The 20536-nt window shown below is 38.8% G+C and overlaps 2 protein-coding genes across 3 annotated transcripts in view; one reads left to right on the top strand and one right to left on the bottom strand.

Annotated features, from left to right (window-relative positions):
• Positions 1-190: 190 nt before the first annotated feature.
• Positions 191-6422, top strand: ING2 (inhibitor of growth family member 2). 2 transcript variants are annotated; one of them, XM_063309948.1, is made up of 2 exons: positions 191-710; positions 3553-6422. In XM_063309948.1, exons 1-2 carry the CDS (start codon positions 467-469, stop codon positions 4221-4223), a joined length of 915 nt encoding a protein of 304 aa, XP_063166018.1. In that variant the 5' UTR covers positions 191-466; the 3' UTR covers positions 4224-6422. The 2 variants fall into 2 exon arrangements, with proteins under 2 accessions (XP_063166018.1, XP_063166019.1); XM_063309949.1 differs by lacking the exon at positions 191-710 and adding an exon at positions 749-1228.
• Positions 6423-8870: 2448 nt separating this feature from the next.
• LOC134502268 (uncharacterized) overlaps positions 8871-20536 on the bottom strand; it is a 43340-nt gene continuing 31674 nt past the window's right edge. Inside the window, exons 17-21 of the mRNA XM_063310503.1 lie at positions 19185-19339; positions 16294-16500; positions 15503-15597; positions 13892-14013; positions 8871-9626 (exon numbers count right to left, since the gene is read on the bottom strand). Of these exons, the coding sequence (XP_063166573.1) occupies positions 9391-9626; positions 13892-14013; positions 15503-15597; positions 16294-16500; positions 19185-19339 (815 nt within the window). The 3' untranslated portion in view covers positions 8871-9390. The remainder of the gene's footprint in view (positions 9627-13891; positions 14014-15502; positions 15598-16293; positions 16501-19184; positions 19340-20536) is intronic.

The following is a 20536-nucleotide window of genomic DNA, read 5'->3' as shown; positions in this document are numbered from 1 at the left end:
TCTGCTCCTCTCCCCGAGCGCAGAATTCGCTGGAGGAAAGTGTGGGTGTGGCTTAGGGCGGGGGGACAGCACGTTTCCTTGAGACCCGCGGAAAGTAATTCTGACTCGGGTCTCTTTAAATGAAATCCCGCCTCTCCCTCCCGCCCCGTTTGTCTTCTGACGTCCCTCCGCGCTGAACCAATGGCATCGGCCATAAGGGGAAGGCGGGAGAATGCGAACCGGCCGCACCTTATAAGGACAGGGCCTCGCGCATGCGTACTCTGTGGGTCGAGGGGGGAGCGAGGAAGGAAAAAGAGGCGGGGAGTTCCAAGTGAGGCAGGAGAGCATTTCTCTCCCCCCACTTCGGCCGATTAAAGACGCAGCCACCTGAGAGTCTTTCCCTCGCTGCCCCCTTTCCTCCCCTCCTGCCCTCGCGGGATCCGAGCGGGCTGAACGAAGAGGGAAGGGGGTGTCACGTCCGGTAACGATGTTGGGGTCGCCGGGGCAACAGCCCGGGGGGGCGGGGTCTGGGGCGACAGCGACGGCGGCTGCCGGTTCTGCTGCCACTGCCTCCGGCGGGGCTGGGGGCATCGCGAGCTTCCCGTGCGGTGGGGCGTCGGAGAGGCTGCTGGCGCGCTACGTGCAAGACTACCTGGAGTGCGTCGAGTCGTTGCCGCTGGACATGCAGAGGTTGGCCTCGCTCCTGCGCGAGATGGACACGCGCTGCCGGGGTGAGCGAGAGGGGCGCGAGCGCGATGGGGGGCGGGCGTTGCGCCGATGACGGGCGCTGGCAGCTGATTATGGGGACTGCGCTCCCCTCCGCTCAGTCCGAGCGCTCTTCCTCCTGAAGAGGAGGGGCGATTCCCTTCCCCTCCTCCCGACTCTGGGTTGGGGGGAGAGAAAATGGCCACCCTCGTTTTGGCCCCCCCCCCGCCCCATCAGGGGCAGTCGCTTTGGGAGAAGTCGGCCCGAAGAGGCTCCGTTTGGGCCCTGAGGGAGCGCGGGGTGGGTGGCGGCTGGGGCCGCTTCGGGTTCTGGCTCTGACAGTCGCCCTGGTTTTGCCGCGCGCACGAGGGCCTCGGCCACGATCCCGCGACCTGAGGCGGGGACGAGGGTGCATGTTGCCTTGTTTTGGATGATGCTCCGGATATGGCAAACACGTGAATCATTCAGGAAGGGATCTTGCTCTGTAGGCAGTTACGTTTCAGAGCTGGAGGTAAATTTATGCTGTTTCAGCAGCGCTATGAGAGTGAGTGTCTCTTTTTTTTTCTAATTATTAGTGTCAGTCTTAAGAGCTCATAGGTTTAAGTCATTTGCTGATAGATAGTTTTTTACTTGCCCCCACAGTACTAGAAGTACGATAATGGGGGATTTTAACCAAGGGTAGTCAGCCCTTTAGAGTACCATAGGATGTAAAAAAGTACAGTAATGTTGTAAACAATGTTTAAAAGGGGAGGGTTGAAATATGATGCCCAATAGTATAAGTAAACCCATGTACAGTGTTTTAATTATCAATTATAAAGTGCCTTGCTCTTTCTTAGTACATCAGTGGTGAGAGGGAAGCTAGTAGAACACTCCCCCCCCCTTTGGGGAAGGGGGGTACTTCTCCACATTTGAAACTCACTTGACTATCTTCTCCCAGTGGGAGTTTTTGGACCAAGATAACAGGAAGCGCAGGTGAGTCAAGGGGAAGGAAGATCTTGGCCTTTTTTAAAATTGAGAATTACTTTGGGAGGCAAGCATACAACAGACCAATTTATAAAGGAGGCTCACTGAATTTAGCAGCATTTATACTAGAAGAATATTGAGGATTGCCACTATAAACCTTTTTTTTAGATAGCTGGATATAATTTTACAGTGTTTTTGTGTTGGGGCTAGTCACTTTAAGCCCAGGCTCACAGGGTTGCTGTTGTAGGGAACAATGGAGATGGGGTGACATGCTTTGTACACTATCTTGAGATCCTAGAGAAAAGGTAGATATAAATCAAATAAACAAGCATTTTGAGTTTTCCTTAATGTATTAAAAGTGAAGTATTATTTTTTTAGACCTTGAATAAGGCAGTTTTGGTATTGCTCTTGTAACTATGCTGCCAAAGCTTTTGTTCCTATTTTTATTCCAAAAGTTGCTGCGATTTATGCAATAGTGAAACGTCCTCATTATACTGGAGATAATGGATAAATTGCTCAAATATTATTTAGATTAGGTTTTACTTGCTAGTGCTTAGATTAGAACATCAAAGATATTTAGTTAACTTAATAAACTTATTTGGGGTTTGTTCTTTTATTTCTTTAAAAGAAAAGAAATAGAAAAATTACAAAATAAAAAACACAAGAAAGAATTCTATGAAGAACTACAAAAAAAGAACAGAAAGGGGGAAAGTGGTGATATATGTCACATATTAATCAAATGTCAAACAGATTTCTAAATCTATATTAGGAAAATATAATGATTGTCTAACATCACAAAATATAAAATCTATACCACAAAAAAAAATTGAATCATTTTTTGATTAGTTGGTAAAATTGCCTTTTCAAAAATGAATAAATCACACATCTCTTGAATCCAATCCTTAATATGAGGAATATTATTACTTTTCCAAATTCTCAAACTAATTATCTTAGCACATGCCAGGACCAATATAACCATCACTTCTCAAAATTAGTGAAATTCTAAAATTTCAGGACATAATTTAACATAACATTAATATGATTAACAAAAAAAATTCAATAAATCTATGTACATTAAAATATATTCCAAAAGAATTTCAATGATTCATAGGACCAAATCATATGAGTCAATTTTTTTACATTGCCAACAGAGAAAATCTGATGTCCATCCTTTCAAATATATTCTTTGGGGTATCCAGTAAACTCAAAATAAAATCTTTTGAGGAATCCATTTTAATTTTAAATCCACCGAAGCAAATATAACATTTTAAGACCTGCAATCAACGATGTTGCATTATGGAATGTTCCAATTCTTGAATGTTCCAATTCTTGGTTTTTGTGCTGTATGTTAAATAATGCATTGTCTTTATGAACTGAAGAGTTTTTAATATTACAGTGTCTTTAAGTGAGGATTATTTTTTTTTATCGTAAAGGTTTGTTATTTTGTAAAAATGGTGATCTCACATGTGCAGCCCATGAACTGCGTGTGGCCCTCTGAGTCATTTTCTGCAGCCCAAAGCAGGACCTAGGAAACAGTAAGACCTGGGAGCCATAGTCTCTTGTCTGGTGAAGGGTGAGGAGTATCTCAAAAGAGTGTGGCATTGCTCCTTGCCCTTATTCATTGGAGGTAACAAGTGAGGCAAGAGCAAAGTAGGCTGAGGGACTGCAGCAGTGCTGGCTCACTGGCCCCAGAACAATTTAAAGTGTCTCGCTCACCACTCCCACAACAGGAGATCAGCTGCCAGAAGTAGAGTAGCAGTTTGCTGATCTTGTCAGGCACTATGGATCCTAGAACTAGCCCTGGCATATTACTATAATTTACATATTATAAGTAATATTCATAACATATAAAGCAGTGATTTAAGGAGTTTGAGTTTGTGATACTCTTGTAATGCTTTTCAACAGAAGCTTTGAAAGAAATTGATGAAGTGTATGAGAAATATAAAGCTGAAGATGATCCTGTACAGAAAAAGCGCTTGCAGCAATATCTTCAGCGAGCTTTGATCAACAGTCAAGAGCTTGGAGACGAAAAAATCCAAATAGTTACTCAGATGCTTGAGTTAGTGGAGAACAGAGCCCGGCAGATAGAGTCCCACTCCCAGTGCTTTCAAGATCTGTCAGATACTGAAAAACCTATTGAAAAGTCAAAGCAGGATCCATGTCAGCCAGAAAGATCTTCACGAAGACCCCGTCGGCAGCGTACTAGTGAAAGCCGTGATATATGCCATATAGCAAATGGAATTGATGAATATGATGACCAGCCACCTAAAGAAAAAAGATCCAAATCTGCTAAGAAGAAAAAACGCTCTAAAGCTAAACAAGAAAGGGAAGCTTCACCAGTAGAATTTGCAGTTGACCCTAATGAGCCAACTTATTGTCTTTGTGACCAAGTGTCTTATGGAGAAATGATAGGCTGTGACAATGATCTGTGTCCCATTGAGTGGTTTCATTTTTCATGTGTCGGACTTACTTATAAACCAAAGGGGAAATGGTATTGCCCAAAGTGCAGAGGAGACAATGAGAAGACTATGGATAAATGTACAGACAAATCCAAAAAGGATAGAAGATCAAGGTAGTAAATGCTCTAAATGCACAGACACTTGTGTGATTTCTATTAAAAACTATTTAATAAGCAGATTAGTATTTTAGAATAATGCATAAAACTATGCAATAATTTTTAAGGTGTACAATACTAATGGAGTGTTCACAGATGTTAATACTTTTTCTGCTTTTGAATATTCTGCACTAAATAACCAAAATTTTCAAACAGGGTCACATGGGAGTAGCACAGAAGGAATTCAGGAATTCCAGATTCCTCACTCTTTTTAATTGTGGAATTATGGTGATGCCTGATGAGGAAGGACTGGAAGGATAATCATGTTAAAACTAATGTGTTAACATCTGTTGCATTGGTAAATTTAGTTGAGTATAGCTCATTTTGCTGAGAACATGTTAGTTCTATGATGCTTTTAGTCTTTAGAATCCTAAAGATAATATTTGACTCTATTGCCAAACTTTCAATTTTAAGCCTTTGAAAATGTAAAGCCAGTTTTTCTTTGTGTCTTCCATGTGATCTACCTATATGTCATTAACTTATTTTATATTAATCTTGTGGTGACTTTATAAGTCTGTTTAAAGAAAGTATATTAAACAAATACTGATGTTGGAAGAGTTGCAATCAGCATTAATTGCAGTCCTGAACTGAACCCACTTGTTCTTCTCACTATGTTCTTTAGTTTCTTAAGTCCTGTTGTGCCATCTTGTTTCATAATTCCTTGGATGTTGGAGAAACCTATATAATCATGTTGAAAAGTTTAGATATTCAAAGGATACATAAATACTGTAAGATCAGTTTGTGAGGTAAGTTTGACTGGTCTAATAATTTATTTTGCTTTCCAGGTTTTTAGGGCTGAGCAAAAAAGCAGTAGTAGGAAAAAGTTACTCTAGGAGAGGAGTCCTATAGGCATAGAGAAAATACTCAACCGAAGTATAGCAACTTTTAATGAAATCTTTTATCTAAAGAACTATGACATGTCCTAGAAACAAATAACAACTGAAGGTATCCGAAATCTATTAGAACAGTTTTGAAATTGATGATATACAGCTGTAGTCTTAGTCTCAGTGCCTAATTTAATGCTATAGGTTTTCCCAGTCATTTTATTTTTCTCTAGAAGATTAGAGGATTTCATTTTATTCATTCTATGTTACAGTGTCTGTGTAAGTCAGCCTAATGTAAAGAGATAAGCAGCCCAAGAAAAAAGTTCCAGTATTGAATTGTTGTTCCTACAGTATGAAATAACATTTGGCAGTTTCTTATGTTTTGAGTGAGGTTTGAAAAAAAGCTTGGATACTACAAACATGGTTTTGATCACAAACTAATTTAAATATTCAAAATAGTTATTTTGCAAGCATGGTAGCGAAACTGTATCACGTGGACTAGAGATATTCCCCAGTTTAACTGGAAACTCTTGTTCCACATCAGGATTGGATTATTTCATATGGCCGTTATATCTATGCTGAACTTGAAATTGCTTCTCATGAATTGTGTGCTACTGTACTGACCATGAGGTATGTCATGGTCAAGTGGGATAGCCTGCCATAAATATTATGTCTTACTTTGTTAGGGGGACACTAATTGCACATTCATAATATAGCTATGTTTTTATTTTGAGTATCTGCTCCTCCCCCCACCAAATACAGTTGTGCAGTGGGCAGATAAATGAAATTCTAAGTTGCTAATGTGCTTCTGCACTTGTTACTCTGCCTACTTACTTTTCTGGATGATCCAAGGAAAGAAAATGCACAGTAATTTGATGATTGTGTGTAAAACTTGGAAGAATGTTAACTTTAATTGACTAGTATGTGCACTACAACATCATTATCATAAAACAGACTACTTACATATTCACATCTGTTTGTAGATATAATACTTCTGTAACCGGAGAACGATGTGCATTAAATATCTAAACTTCTGATGAGAGCAGCCACAATACCTGTGTCTCTACTTTTGATGAAAACTGATTCTTAGTCCTACATTAGTAGAATTATAATGCTTCCTATTTTGAGAAACTGTGTTACTGCTATGAAGCTCTGTTTTGATTTTTTTTTAATATGACTTTGCTTGATGTAATTTGACAATCTCCTTCTTGGTTCAAAATTTTATAAGTATAAGCACATGGAAAATAGAAATGTGCCACCAGAGTGTATCAGCTACTTGGATCTAATCTTTTGCATGCTATGATTTATGAATAAAAAATACTGGTTGTAAAAATGGATCTGAATTTTGCCCCAGTTTTTTCCATCATGAATTCATAGGCTGGAATCCAAAGAACTCTGTATGCAGAATATATTTTTTAATTTGAATAAATAGGGTTTGTTAGTTTGTTTTTCAGCTTCTCTTTGGCATATAAAATACCACAACTTAGCATACTGTGAGATGGGTTTAGCAGAGAATGGGATTGAAAAATAAGATTCTATATAGGATATGACTTGCAGTACTACAGAATGCATGTATTTTTCTATGTATCTGATTACAGTAATTGTAATACATTGTTAAAGCGCTAGTGAAAACCAGCATTTTTAAATGAATGTTGAAGTTTTCCTAACACCCTTGGCTATTACTACATTTAATATACACTCATTTCTGGTTCCGTAAATCTTGTTGACAGCCTACAACAGTCTTACATAGCAGAATGAGAAGAGTTCTGATGTGAAGTGTTACCTGTATACTACTAAAACTCTCAGTGTTTGTTTGTAACCTTCAATTGGGTGAAACAGTGTATCATAGGGCAACAGTTTTTGAATCAACATACCTCAAATGGCCTAAATTAAAGAATGTGTCCAAAATCCAGGACCCATTACTCTTGTAGGATTGAAATTTGGCAAAGTTGTGGCCGCTTCAGTGCCACTGCACTTTCTGACTACCCAGAAACCCATAGGTTGCGTGGTGCAAGGGAAGATGGGAGGGGTGTATCCCTGCCCTCTTTTCTGCCTTACTCTGGCCCCTGTACCCAATGGGCTGGTTGGGTGGCAAGGCCCAACAGGCAAGCAGCGATTGGCTGCTTTGGAACCAAGGCTGAAATTTGAAATCTCTTAATGGCGGTGGGCAGCGAGGGAAGGACAAGGGAGCAATTCAGATGCTTGCTGGAGAAGTAGGGTTGGCTGGGGGGTGCTGGCAGTCAACGGGTGAGCCCTCTTTCTCCTTGGAGGGAGGGGACCCTTGGGGACACACCAGGATGGGGAGCAGGGTGTGCAGTTTCCTTGTAGTCTGCAGATCCTTTTGTTTCCCCTCTCTCCAGCAAAGTGGCAAGCAGTTCCACAGGTCAGCTGAAGAGGAGGGAGTGATTTCCGATACTCCCTGCCAGCCTCCCACAAGCAAAGTCAGTGGGGTCCCGGCAGGAAGTTGGGAATTGCTCCTGCTCCCACTGCTTTTTTGCCTACCTTTTTTGTGGTTATTCTGTTTCTCTGTTTAGGTAAAGAAATATCTCTGAAAGGATGACCCAGTGGGTCATGGGTTGCCTAGTTTCCTTCTCATCTTCCAAATTTAGCTGAGTAGCTTATAAAAAGCTGAAGGTAAGAATAGTCAGAAATGGCAGTTTACATAGTAGCATATATATTCTACGTTACATCACTGGTATAGAACCTAAAACCTATCTGTGCATTTCTCAGTATAACCAAAAAGTATTAATGAGCGATACATATTTTTTAATCCATTCAATTGTGTCCGATTCTCGGAGACTGCCTGGACAACTTTTCTTCTCTTTTCTTGCAGTTTTCTTGGCAGGTTTTTCAGAAGTGGCTTGCCTTCTTCCTAGGGCTGAGAGAGAGGGACGGGCCCAAGGTAGCCCAGCTGGCTTTGTGCCTAGGCCAGGACTTGAACTCAGTGTCTCCTGGTTTCTAGCCTGATGCCTTAACCACTACACCAGACTGGCTCTGAGCAATATTTAGCATGACTAAAAAATGAAGTTGCCTCACAAAATGGACTAATAGTGTATTTAATCATGATTTGGTTTATAGTCAATATCAAAGAGAACTGGCACCCTTTCTTCTTGCAGAGAATACATCTTGTCTAGGTTTCCTTACAAGCCACTGTTCAGTCTCTCCGCTTGTTGTACTGACGCGGCCAAAAGTATTGTTACCCCTTACTTGTTTTACTAATTACAAGAATACGTTAAGTCATATATCAAAAACAAAGTGTCTGCTGTGTGAACTATGGAATAAAGAATGGTGGATACCTTTTACTTTTGTCAGTTTCAACTTATTTCACAGCAAATTGGGATTTGGAGGGGGGGGAAACTGAGGAGTACCATACTTTTGGCCATGCCTGTAATTTCTAAGAGTTGCATTAATTTTTTATATAATGAATATTGTATACATTTGCTAAACAAAAATATAACATGTTAAGGATTTTCTTAGTATGGCTAACTCCACTTGAAATACTTTATGTAATGTTCTCTAAATATAACTTAAAAATTAAATTGTCACTCATCCTGTTCCTATGCTTTTGCTAAAATTAAAGTCATTAAAATGTCTCCAAAATTGGAAGATTAAAAAAAACAAACTTGTCCATCAATGATTGCAAACTCCAGTTGAAACAAATCCTGGAGACCCCCCCCCCCCCACAAAATGATGTGTATAAACTGGGGAAGAAATTCTTGATGTATGGAAATTTCTTTGCCCTACCCACACCCCTTCTCTGCAGAAAAGTAATAGAGTGATTAAAGCCTTTGTACTGGCTTATTCTGCATTAAGTCCAGTTGAGTTCAGTAATTCTTACGTTTATGACTCTGGTCAGAGTGGTCTCTGCATTCTCCTTGCATTCCTCACTGTGTACTATACAGTGTCCCTTGAGTTCTCCTTTACACAGGAGTGGAGGCTAAAAGGTTCTCATCCCCTTGCACAATCCTCTACAATATGGGGCTACAAGAGAAAGGCAGAGCTGATGATAGCAGCTTCCTATTCTGTTTTTGTTTCTGCCAGTTACTTTCATTATTTGTATGTTATCAGCCATATCTTTCTCTAAACATAAAGGTAAGATACCAACTTTTTCTCCTCCCACAACTTGCAGGCAATTAGTAGGGGGAAGGGGGAACTAATTTACAGATAGGGGGATTAGTACTGTCTTCCTTTTAGGTCAATGTTATATGCATTTTTTAAAAACAAAGATAATTATTTTTAAACTATATCCAGTACACAGAGTTTCATTTGTTAATGCTCATGATTTCATTTTGTTCAAACTCTCATTTAAATACTTCCAAGTTCTTCTTCACTGCTTGATGAGTCTTCTCCAAACAAATCTTTTCCTGTTGAACTTCCAGCAGTATTTATGCTCATTTTCAAAGTGGTGAGAGTAGAGCTGTTGCTCAAGCCTAAAAGAACTGTCTTTTTGTCACAGGCAACAGTCATGCAAGAGATTTTGCTATCAAATGTAAAGATGGATATAAGTGTGCCGTTCTCCAAATCCCAGAAACTGACTTCACCTAAAGTGGGAAAGGGAAATGCATATTAAGACATTGGGCCCTGCTTGGACACTTCCTTGATTTCAGTAACAACCCTCTTATGTTGGTTGAATCCATAGCCACAAAATAATTTTTAAAAACCCTTTGGTATAGTTTCCTAGTGATAAATATAATAGACTATCAAATGCTGAAATTAATGCAATAACGTAATAAGATACAGTATTTTGGGTTATTTTTTTGGCACTGCTACACTAATACCTGCCACTTGTATTCTTCAGAAGTATCCTGTTCAGTGGGTAAGTTTGGATTTATAGCTGTAATTTATACATAAGCATAATTATCAAACATTCTTTTTCTTTTTTAAGTCTGTTTTTATATTCCATTCTCAACATTTTTACTGAAGCTTGTACCGTTTTGTTATGCAAAGATAACTCTTCTTGTGGGCTCTGTTTGGCTTCCATGTGGCTAAACTTTGCAAACCAATAACACTGTATAGCTTTGTTTGAATGAATATTAGATTTTGTAATGTCTAGATTTTGTAAAGTACTAGGATGATGCATCAATCTGGTTTCAAAGAAGAAAAGAGTGATTCGGAACACATGGGGATGCTCATGCGCATAGTTTGCAATACTTTCCTCGGCTTACACAGCTTTTCTTTTTTCTCAGGAAAAGATCCATTGGATTAAAGAGTTGCTGACACATGCAACGTGTACACTGAACCATCTTTTCCCTCTTGAACCACTGTAGACATCGTGCTAAATAGTATTTGATTGACTATGATTTAATAAACCACAATAGGCTATGTTTTCACAGCGCACTAAGCTGTGAGTCCTGATCTATTAACCATGATGGCAGGGTTCACACTCTTAAGACAATACTAAAAAAAATATGACTGAGGATAGGGGCATACAACTTGCAGCCTATGGGCTGCATGCATCTCCCTTTGTGACCCTAAGTGGGGCCAGGATTTTCAGCACTAGATGAAAAAAAATGCATTCAGTGTTTTAGAGACATAAGGTATTAATTTCATTCCTTGAAACTTTTGCCTCCCCCCTGCCCACCCCCCAAAACCAGGCTGATTTTCCTGTTTTGGAGGCACATTTGTTTCTTAAGCTAAGTATACTCAACTTTCCATTTGAATTGTGTGCTACAGTGACATTTCAAAAGTAGTGGGCAAACAACAAAACAAACCACCTCAAGACTAGAGTGTGCAAAGTGTGTTGATGTCACCTTTTTGTGACATTAGGCTTCTGGTGGTGTGACCTGTAACCCCTAAAGCCAATTTTTTTTTCCCAAAAAGTTATTACCCAGAAAAAAGAAAGTTGGCTGCATTCTGCTTAGTCTGTGAGGCAAACATAAGTACAGAATGGGCAATCATATCTGCAGTTTGTTATCCCAGAAACTTTCCACTTGGACTTGGTTCTTCAACCATTGCCACTCTTTGTACTTCAGCTGTACTTTTTCCATTTCTAAGAAGTTCAAAGTATCTGAGAGCCAAGGCAGTCTGAAAGGGAAATGAGCAACTGAGATGAACAAATGGTCTTTCCAACCCAAGCTTTATTGTTGGTTGTAATGGAGTAAAAGGTTAAAGAGGCTTGGTGGGAAAACCCATTACTTTTTTTTCATTATAATGAGACTATTAATGGTACCTATCTAAGCTGCCATTCAAATAGCCTGTATTCCTGTTTGGTCAAGAATAAATCAAATGAAAATTCCTCATTTGCAATTTTGCAAGGGTGACTGATGCAGATGGAAGCTATTGTGTTGTTTGGTCATGCATTCTGCCGAATATGTGAACATCAAAGATAAGTGAATGTAAGGGGAAACCAAAAATTCCTAAGACAAGATTTGCTTCAGAACTTAGTAGTATATGAATCTTGTTTATTGGACTGAGTTTTTTCTGGCTTACATCCCTATTCCATCTAACCTAATGAAGTATATGACAGCAACATCTTATAATTTATTTCATAAATGTGATATTTTATCAAACTTTCTGTGGTTGAATGAGAACATGAGAATAATTCTGCTGGCTGAGGTCTAGGTCCATATTGCCAGTATTGCATCTTACATGATGGGCCATCAAGTGCACCAAAAAGTCCATAAATAGGAGATCAAGGCAGCAGGTTTCTCCCACTGTTGCACCCATATACCTGCAGTTTTACAGGTGAACTGTCCCTATGCCTGGAGGAAGCACCCAGTTACCAAGGCTAGACCTATCTCTACCAATTTGTTTAGTCCCCTTCTCAAACCATGTACTAGTGGCCAACACTACATCTTGTGACAGCATATTCAACAGGTTGATTATATGCATGAAGAAATATATTGCCTTGTCAGTTTTAAGTCTACCAGTCAATATCATTGGTCATATCATCTAATCATCGTAGTATGGATGGAGAAAAACTTCACACTGTTCACTCTTTTTTCATGCATAATTTTATAAACTTTATTCATATTTCCTCATATATTTTCTCTAAGCTAAACAGGTCAACTGTTGCATCATGTCCTGATATAGATGTTTGAGTCCCCTGATAGTCTTGGTGGCCCTTTTCTGCACCTTCTTGGTGCTCCTACTTGAGAATTGGTAACCACAACTGTACACAGTATTATAGATATGGTCACACCATTGATTTGTATAGGAAATACTGGTTTATTTATTGTCTATTTTCTAATGGCAAGTAACTTTTTGTTATATTTTTTGCCTTCAAGTCAGTGTTGACTCCCTGGACTAGTCCCTGCAGTTTTCTTGGCAACGTTTTTCAGAAGTGGTTTGCCATTTCCTTCTTCCTAAGGCTGACAGACAGAGTGACTGGCCCAAGGTCACCCAACTGGCTTTGTGCCTAAGGTGGGACTAGAATCCATAGTCTCCTTGTTTCTAGACTGATGCCTTAACCACTACACCAAACTGGCTCTTATAATGGAAAGTAATGGAACAATGTATCTTTCAAGGTACAATATACTTTAGTTAGTGTTTTTACCATAATCTGACAAGATTGTTTAAGATTTTTAACATCTGATTAACTTAAAAGATGCATAGCTTTAAGCAAAAATACATATATGTTAATACCATTCAAATTTTTAGGTAGACATTTTACATCACAGCAATGGCAAGCGCTGTTAATTTTTCAAGTATATCTTAATCTTATTTTTTTTTCTTTTTCATGTGTACATTTGCTTAAATATAAGAAGTCATCAGCTCAGACCAGGGTTCCCCAAAGTGATCAGTATTGACCCCTGGGGATCAATAAATGGCTGGGGGTCAATAGGTGATTGATAAATGTTAGAAGGTCGATTGGGGTCAATTAATCTTTTGGGGATTTCTGTAGAACTCCACACCAGTCCCTAGACCTGAAGGTGAGGTGGCTAGCGGCGAGACTGTTATCCAGGTTGGATGGTCAGCTGCCAGCAAGAGCAGCCTTGAGTTGTCTCTGTCAGCTGTGTGTTATTTACCAGTGTGCTTTGTGCTGTGTGTCTGTGACCTTCCACCCTCCCCTTGTCTCTCTCATCTTCCCTGTCCAAGAAGGATATACTTATGTGTAATATTCCTGTTCACTTCCACTTCCTGTACTGAGCATACTCTCCCACCTTAAACTGTTGGAGAGGCAGTACGTTCTCAACACCCATAGCGATAGAATAATAATAATATCTATTATTATTCCTAGCATTATTGGTTAAAGTAGTATTTATTAAATTATTTTCATATAATAAATGTTTGGGTGTCAATGAACAATCCAAATCTTCATGAAGGGGTCAATGATCTGAAGCGTTTGGGGACCCTTGGCTTTACAAGTTACAAGCTGCCAAAACTTTGGATAAAAATAAAGTAGGTTAAGTGTATCTTAATTGATTCAGTGTTCATTATAAATTCCAGAAATTAAGTATGCCAGCAAATAATATGATGCATTCTGAGTACTCTTAAAATGCTGCTGTATATGGCAAACAGAAATTTCTCCTGTAAGTTATGTCGATGTTTAGGATCAAATAGCATATTAAGTTTGGGTTTTCACTGGAATGTAGTTTTAAACGACAGGTTATAAAATTAAAAATGAAAAGAATGTATGTCATGAACACATTTTTTTACCTATAAAAGAAATTAGTTTCAGTGCAAAATTATATTTGTTTTACATTCAAATTTGAAGCTATTAGCCACTGTTAGCGGATAGCAATTTTTTGAGAAGATTGCACCAATGTAATAAATAAGACATTTTGAATGACTTGTCAAAGAAATAGGTTGTCTTGACTCACTGTTTCCAAAAAATGCTGCTTCAGAATATAAATTATGAACAAACCTGCAAGTAGAACAGCTTTTGTTCCATCTAATATGTGCAGTTTGCTGTTTACAGTCAGATCAAGACCTTCATAACCTTGGATTAATTTGTGTCTGTGCTTAAATGGATCCCAAATTTTAATCCTATAAACCACGAGAAAAGAATGTATCAGTTTGAACATTGCTCAGAATGGATAATAATATATATGTAATTAACAAACTTCACTTTTCCTTCAGCCTGACCTACTATTTTGTGAAATCGGAAGAATAGCATATTTTAATTGTAGAAACAACATGTTTAATAATTGTTTTGTAGATAGCATCATATTTTGCTAAATATTATTATAATTAACTTTAGCAAAACTTTGAATCACTCCTTCAGTGTCTTACTTGTTTCACACTATCAAAGCCTTTCTGTAATCCCCATGTACTGTCCAAGAAATAGACTGTATAGAAGTAAATACATCTTCATATAGATTCTAACCTAATCTATTCAATGTCCTGCTTAATAGTGGAGGTGATTGGTCTAAATTTAGGCATGCTAAAACAAATTAACAACAGTACATCTTAATTATATAGTTGGATCCACCTCACACATTCACACATATCTTTTTTTTCCCATTCAATCATGTCCAGTTCTCAGAGACTGCCTGGAAAAGTCCCTGAAGTTTACTTGGCAAGGTTTTTCAGAAGTGGTTTGCCATTGCCTCCTTCCTAGGGCTGAGAGACTGGCCCAAGGTCACCCAGCTGGCTTGGTGCCTAAAGCCGGACTAGAACTCACGGTCTCCTGGTTTCTAGCCTGGTATCTTAATCACTACACCAAACTGGTTCTATATACATATCTAATGCCTCTTATATTATATTTTGGAATATATTAAGTTTAATAGTCAATAGCTTTTGAAATTCCTGGGAATTTGGAGGGAGGTCTGTGATGCAGCATCTACTCCTACCACATTAGTGGGGAGGCAAGTTGTACTTGGAATATATACTGTAACCTCTCAAAGCTTCCTCAAGTTGTTTCTGGCTATTATGAATAAATGCCTACATGTCTAAACACAAGAATATCTCACTAGATAGTATTAACTTGAACTTATTGCTATGGAGCTTAAAGCTGTAGTATTTGTAGACTCTTTTGCCAGGGGCCTTCAAAATGGGTCCAAGGAACAGTTGTCTTTATCTTCTTGATCTTTGTCACGAGTACTGATGGCGAGCAGGAGGGGGCCTCTATCCAGGGGGGAAAACGCATGCATAGTACTGAGGAATTAAGCAGCCATTCAAAGAGACACAGATCAGACCCACCTTAACTTTTGGGGTTTATCTGTCTGGGTTTTCCCACGCTTCTTCAGTTTGTTAGGATTCTGTCTTATGTAGCAGCAATAAACACTAGAGACCTATTCCTCATCTCAGCGTGATTCCTGACTGTTAGGACAATCTTTGACATTTTCTGTACATAACAAAATTGTCCATCTTTCTCTTGAATTGTTATAAAATATATAATACTAATATTCCACATAAATGTCTCCAGCTGTATATGTATTGCCATGCTGCATAAGTATCTTTGTAGAATGCAGCTAAGCAATTTATTGAACACACTTATTGCTAGAAAGAACTTTAAATTTTAGTATTTACTTACAGGTTATCCACCATCACTCCAAAAATGATCCTACTGCCATCAGCAGTAATGGCTGTACAGCAGACATTAGGCTCATTTTTTAATCTTTTTCTAATCTATATTTTTATAAGAAAGAAAAATGAGTTGTATAAATTGGTTATAGGGTAACTTTACATACAAGATATGTATGTTTGCCTACATCAATAACTCATTGCAGGTAATGTTTTCCTGTTCATCCTTATTCTTCCAGAGCTTGGCTGCACTGTGGAAAGGCAAGGAATGCAGGAATAATGGCTAAAGTAAAATGGCCATATGTAAAGGGCCACACTTCAAAACTGGGCAGGGCCAGGACCCTCTTGGGAAAGAGGTTTGAGATTTTAAGGAATAAAAGGTTTCTGTCATCTGCAACATTTAGACTATTCTGCCTGTTTTACCCCTCCCATATGCCTCAAAATGCAAAATAAGGAGTTGAAATATTTAGCTCCTATTCTTGGAGTTGTAAAAGAGATGTTGATGGGCATTTTTTGCACCTTTGTACTCAAAAAACGGTATTCTAGTAGGTCTGGGTATCTGGGTTATAGCAGAATAGATTGGTGACAGGACAATACCTAATTCAAACATTCTAGAACTGGGAATATTTTCCATCATTTTAAACTAATAAATGTGTAATATGAAAGGGAGTGATACTCAAGATAAATTGCATTCGTTCGTAAACTATTTGCAGAGAGATTAGATTGTTTATCTTTTGATTTGGAAACCACAATGCCACAAAGTTGATTTCTATTGTTGCCCAATTATTTCAGAAATTATACCTTTCCCGTGATTAAATTCCATAGTGTTACATAGCTGACTTTTTCCTCCTCACTGTAATTGGAAAGCACTAGATAATGCCCAGTATATGTTAAGGTAGCATTATATAAGAAAAGCATTGATTCTCTGCTCTCAAGAGTATGGAGATAGGACATAGTTTCCAAGCTGAACACTGACAGATGATGTGCATAGTAGGAACACACAGCTATCTAAGAAAAGAGAAAGGTGGTTATTTCAAAAACAATAAAACATCTTTGACATCTGGCAAAAACTGTATGATAGTTTCAAAAAAACCCATTCATTTGACTTTTGTTTGAAACTACTAAAATTAAAAAGTAGGACTGTGTTTACTTCAAAAATGAATTGGAAATGTGTTTCAGTTCTCAAGTAACGTGAGCAGAGCATCTCTGTTACTCATTAAAGCAGCCCAACTTTTCCCATGTTTTTGCATGAATCTGAGAAAACGTTGCTGTAACTAAACATGTAGAGTGCCACTGAGAAAAAAAAATTCCTTAGATTTAATAACTGGTTGCATCACCTCTGGCTGCAATAATTGGAGCTTTGATCAGTGATAGCAAGATCCTGAGGAAGCAAAGCATCCCCAAATCATGACACTCACCTTCATACTTGACAGTTGGTATGATGTTCTTACCATGAGATGCGCTCTTTGACTTCCACCAGACATAATACTGATTTGTCTTTTCATCAGAAGTCTAGAGGTTCATCCAGGGTTTTTTTTTGGGGGGGGGCGGGGAGAGGGCAAGCAAGTTAGGCAACATTTTTCTCCTATGCAAAGGCTTCTGCCTTGCTGATTATTATCATTATTATTATTAAAGTTTATATGCCACCCAATCTTCAGCAACTCTGGGTGGCTTACAAATGGTTTAAAACATTAAAAAAATAGCATTAAAAACAACAAAAGACAAAAAGAAGGGTAAACATGGCAGGTTAACTGGTTGGAAACATTGGAAAATAACCTAGGATAAGAGGAGACTTCAGTCATCTTCCCCAAAGGCCCAGACAAAGAGCCTTCAAAATACCAGCGGCAGAGACCATTCAGACTGCATTCTGGGATTCTTTGTTATTTCCTGGACATTTTTATGCTAAGCTCTTGGAGTGATTTTGATAGGATGGCCTATCAAATTCACTATTGTCCCAGATCTTCTCCGTTCCAAGACTATATCTCCGTGGATTTGTGGATCCCCAGAATTTTAGAAATGATTTTATAATCTTTTTCAGACTGATACCTATTATGACTTTATTTATGGAGGTCTTCAGAAATTTATTTTGTGCAGGGCATGATGTGCCTCTAGAATCTATATAGTGAGAACTTTACTATGATAAAGGAATCAAACTTTGTGAGATTTATATAGGGTAGGATTAGCCCAAATCAGCCCTGATTTTAAATATGTATTCACACAATTGGCTCCAGATACTCCTTTTAGTTAATTCACTGAACTAAGGGGTGATTATTTTTTCGCACTGCAACATGCACTGCAACAATGCATGTTGGATTACTTTATGAAATAAAGAAGCACTAAACTTTGACAATATACAGTATTGTCAAAGTAAATAAATGATTTATTTATTTACTTACTTATATTTAGCAAATTTATATAGTCACCCATCTCACATACATGACTCTGAGTGGCGTATTATATTGTTCCATACTAAAACAGATAAACTAAATTAAATTCAGAACAGTTATTGCAACATGCTTTATGCTGGGCTGCACAGAAAGGTGTCTAGAAGTTACAATTGGTACAAAATGTAGCAGACTGTTGTACTGAAAGATCTTTGCATACTGAATGTACAGGCAGTCCTCATTTAGCAACTGCCTTGTTTACAGTGATTGGAACTGGAATTTCCATTGCTAAGCAATGCAGTCATAAAGCGCAATGTCATGTGACCACATCATTTAGCATAGTAATCCTGGCAGTCCACACTGTTATTAAACAAGGACCTCACATGACCATGCTGTGGGAAGAGGACGGAGTCCAGAAGCACTTGCTTATGCCACTGAAACCGCGTCCCAGGCAAGCAAGCCAACAGGCAAGAGCTATGGGCAGGCAGGTGCCCCGGGTGAGTGCTACAGAGTATGGGCAGGAGCCATGGGTGGGCACTATGGAATATGGGCAGGTGCGTGCTACTGAGTATGGGCAAGTGGGCGAGCACTATGGAGTATGAGATCCTCATGCCACCTGGGAGCTCCTGAGGAGAAAAAGCAGGAGCAACTTGCAGGAGTGACTTGCAACCTCCTGCCGGCTTCCCCACTGACTTTGCTTGTGGGAAGCCAGCAGGGAAGATCTCAAATGACAGTCGTGACTGTGGGATGCTGCAACTGTCATACTTGTGAGCCGGTGGCCAAGTGCCTGACTCACAATCATGTACCACAGGGACTTTGTGATGGCTGCAACTTTGAGGACCAGTCGTAAGTCCCCCTTGTTCAGTGCTGTTGTAACTTCAAATGGTCATTGAACAAATGGTCATAACCCAAGGACTATCTGTATTCCCAAAGAATTGCACTGAGGTCCTGTTCTTTCTGCATTTAGAAAATCGAGGATGCATTTCTAAATTGTTAATAATTTTAGTATCTTATATTTTTAAATCTTATTTTTTTAGTGTTTCCTTACCTTGAGTGCTTGTCTAAGCAGAAAAACGGGACAAATTTAAAAAATAAATATATAATAAATGGCAGCTTGGTATGATATGTCAAGACATCACAGCAGGAGGATACCAGCATGAAGAAGTCTGCATTAGTTAATTTTTCAAAAGTTACAATTTCAAATGAGTCACATGTTAGCATGTTTAGAAAACCTAAAAGAATACATGTAGGTTATTAAGCATGTTGACCTTTAAATAAATATGTAGTGATTTGGAAACTACAACTCACCTTCTCATCTCCACTCAGGAGGAACTGATCAATAGCATTGTTCTTCTCTTTAGCTAGTTTTTGTAATGTTTCCACCTCCAGTTTTAATGCCTTTTCCTTCTTCCTTTTCTTTCCAGTATTTGTTTCATTTCGCTTTTCCCAGGGATGCCATAATGCTAAAAGAGAGGCAATATAAAAACCTATGTAATTGCATGTAATACATGCAGTTATTGTGTTGGAGGACTTTAACAGCTATTTTTCTCAGCAGACTCCAAAGTTAAGCAGCGTTGTGCTCTGGCTGGTACTTGAATGGGAAGTTCTAGGAAAAAGCTACAAACGTGGCCAAAACTATTGGTATCCCTGAAACAGTTGGGAGAAGGAGTCCATCAAGCCTAAGACAACTGGAGCAGTTTGCTCAAAAACAATGGGACAAATTGCCAGCTTTGAAATGTAGAAGTCTTATTCAGAGCTAGAGAAAATGCTTGATTGCAGTTATTGCCTCCAAAGGAGTGTGCTATGAAATATTAGATTAGGGCAGGGTTTCTCTGCCAGGGTTCCATGGAACCCTAGGGTTCTGTGAGAGGTCACTAGGGGTTCTCTGGGAGATCATGGTTTATTTAAAAACTTGTTTCAAATTTGGGCAACTTCACATTAAAGAGGTAAATTTCATTCTTTAGTTTAAGAACACTTTTAATGCATATATACAGGCCTACACATTAAACCAATATAATAATTTTGTAACTTGCAGCCTATATTTGAGCCTGAATGTGCAGAGGTTCCCTGAGCCTGGAAAAATATTTCAAGGGTTCCTCCAGGGTCAAAAAATTGAGAAAGGCTGGATTAGGGGAATAAAGAATGGCGGATGCCATTTACTTGTGTCAGTTTCAACTTCTTTCACCGCAAATTGGGATTCTTTGGGGAAAAGTGGAGGGGTACCAATACTTTTGGCCACACCAGTAGCTTCAGATTTCTGCCAAGAAAGCCATGTGATTTATCCATTAAATCATCAGGAATCAAACTCTAGTTGCAGGAAACTTTACCGTGTGTTTCAGTAAAGTTACAAATTACTTTTGGTGTGGTATGTTTAGATCCATGTTTCTCAGCCTTGGCAACTTGCAGATGTGTGGACTTCGCAGCCAGCATGTGTGTGTTTGCTTGTATGCAGATATGAGGGTGGAAGAAGGTTACTACATTACTGGGAGGGGACTTTTAGGGTACTAAACATGATTCTTTGACATAACTTTATTTTTTAAAAGCAGGACAATTACTACAGCAACCTGAAACCCTACTGTGATACCACTTTTTGAAACTGGTTGAAAGGGCACTCGGATATACTAATTGTTCCTTTGTTGCACTGGGTCTAAATCAGAATT

This window comes from Candoia aspera, chromosome 8 (assembly GCF_035149785.1).
Source record: "Candoia aspera isolate rCanAsp1 chromosome 8, rCanAsp1.hap2, whole genome shotgun sequence".
Lineage (NCBI taxonomy): Eukaryota > Metazoa > Chordata > Lepidosauria > Squamata > Boidae > Candoia > Candoia aspera.
The sequence above is the reverse complement of the archived record's forward strand: the minus strand, read 5'-3'. Positions and strand labels throughout refer to the sequence as shown.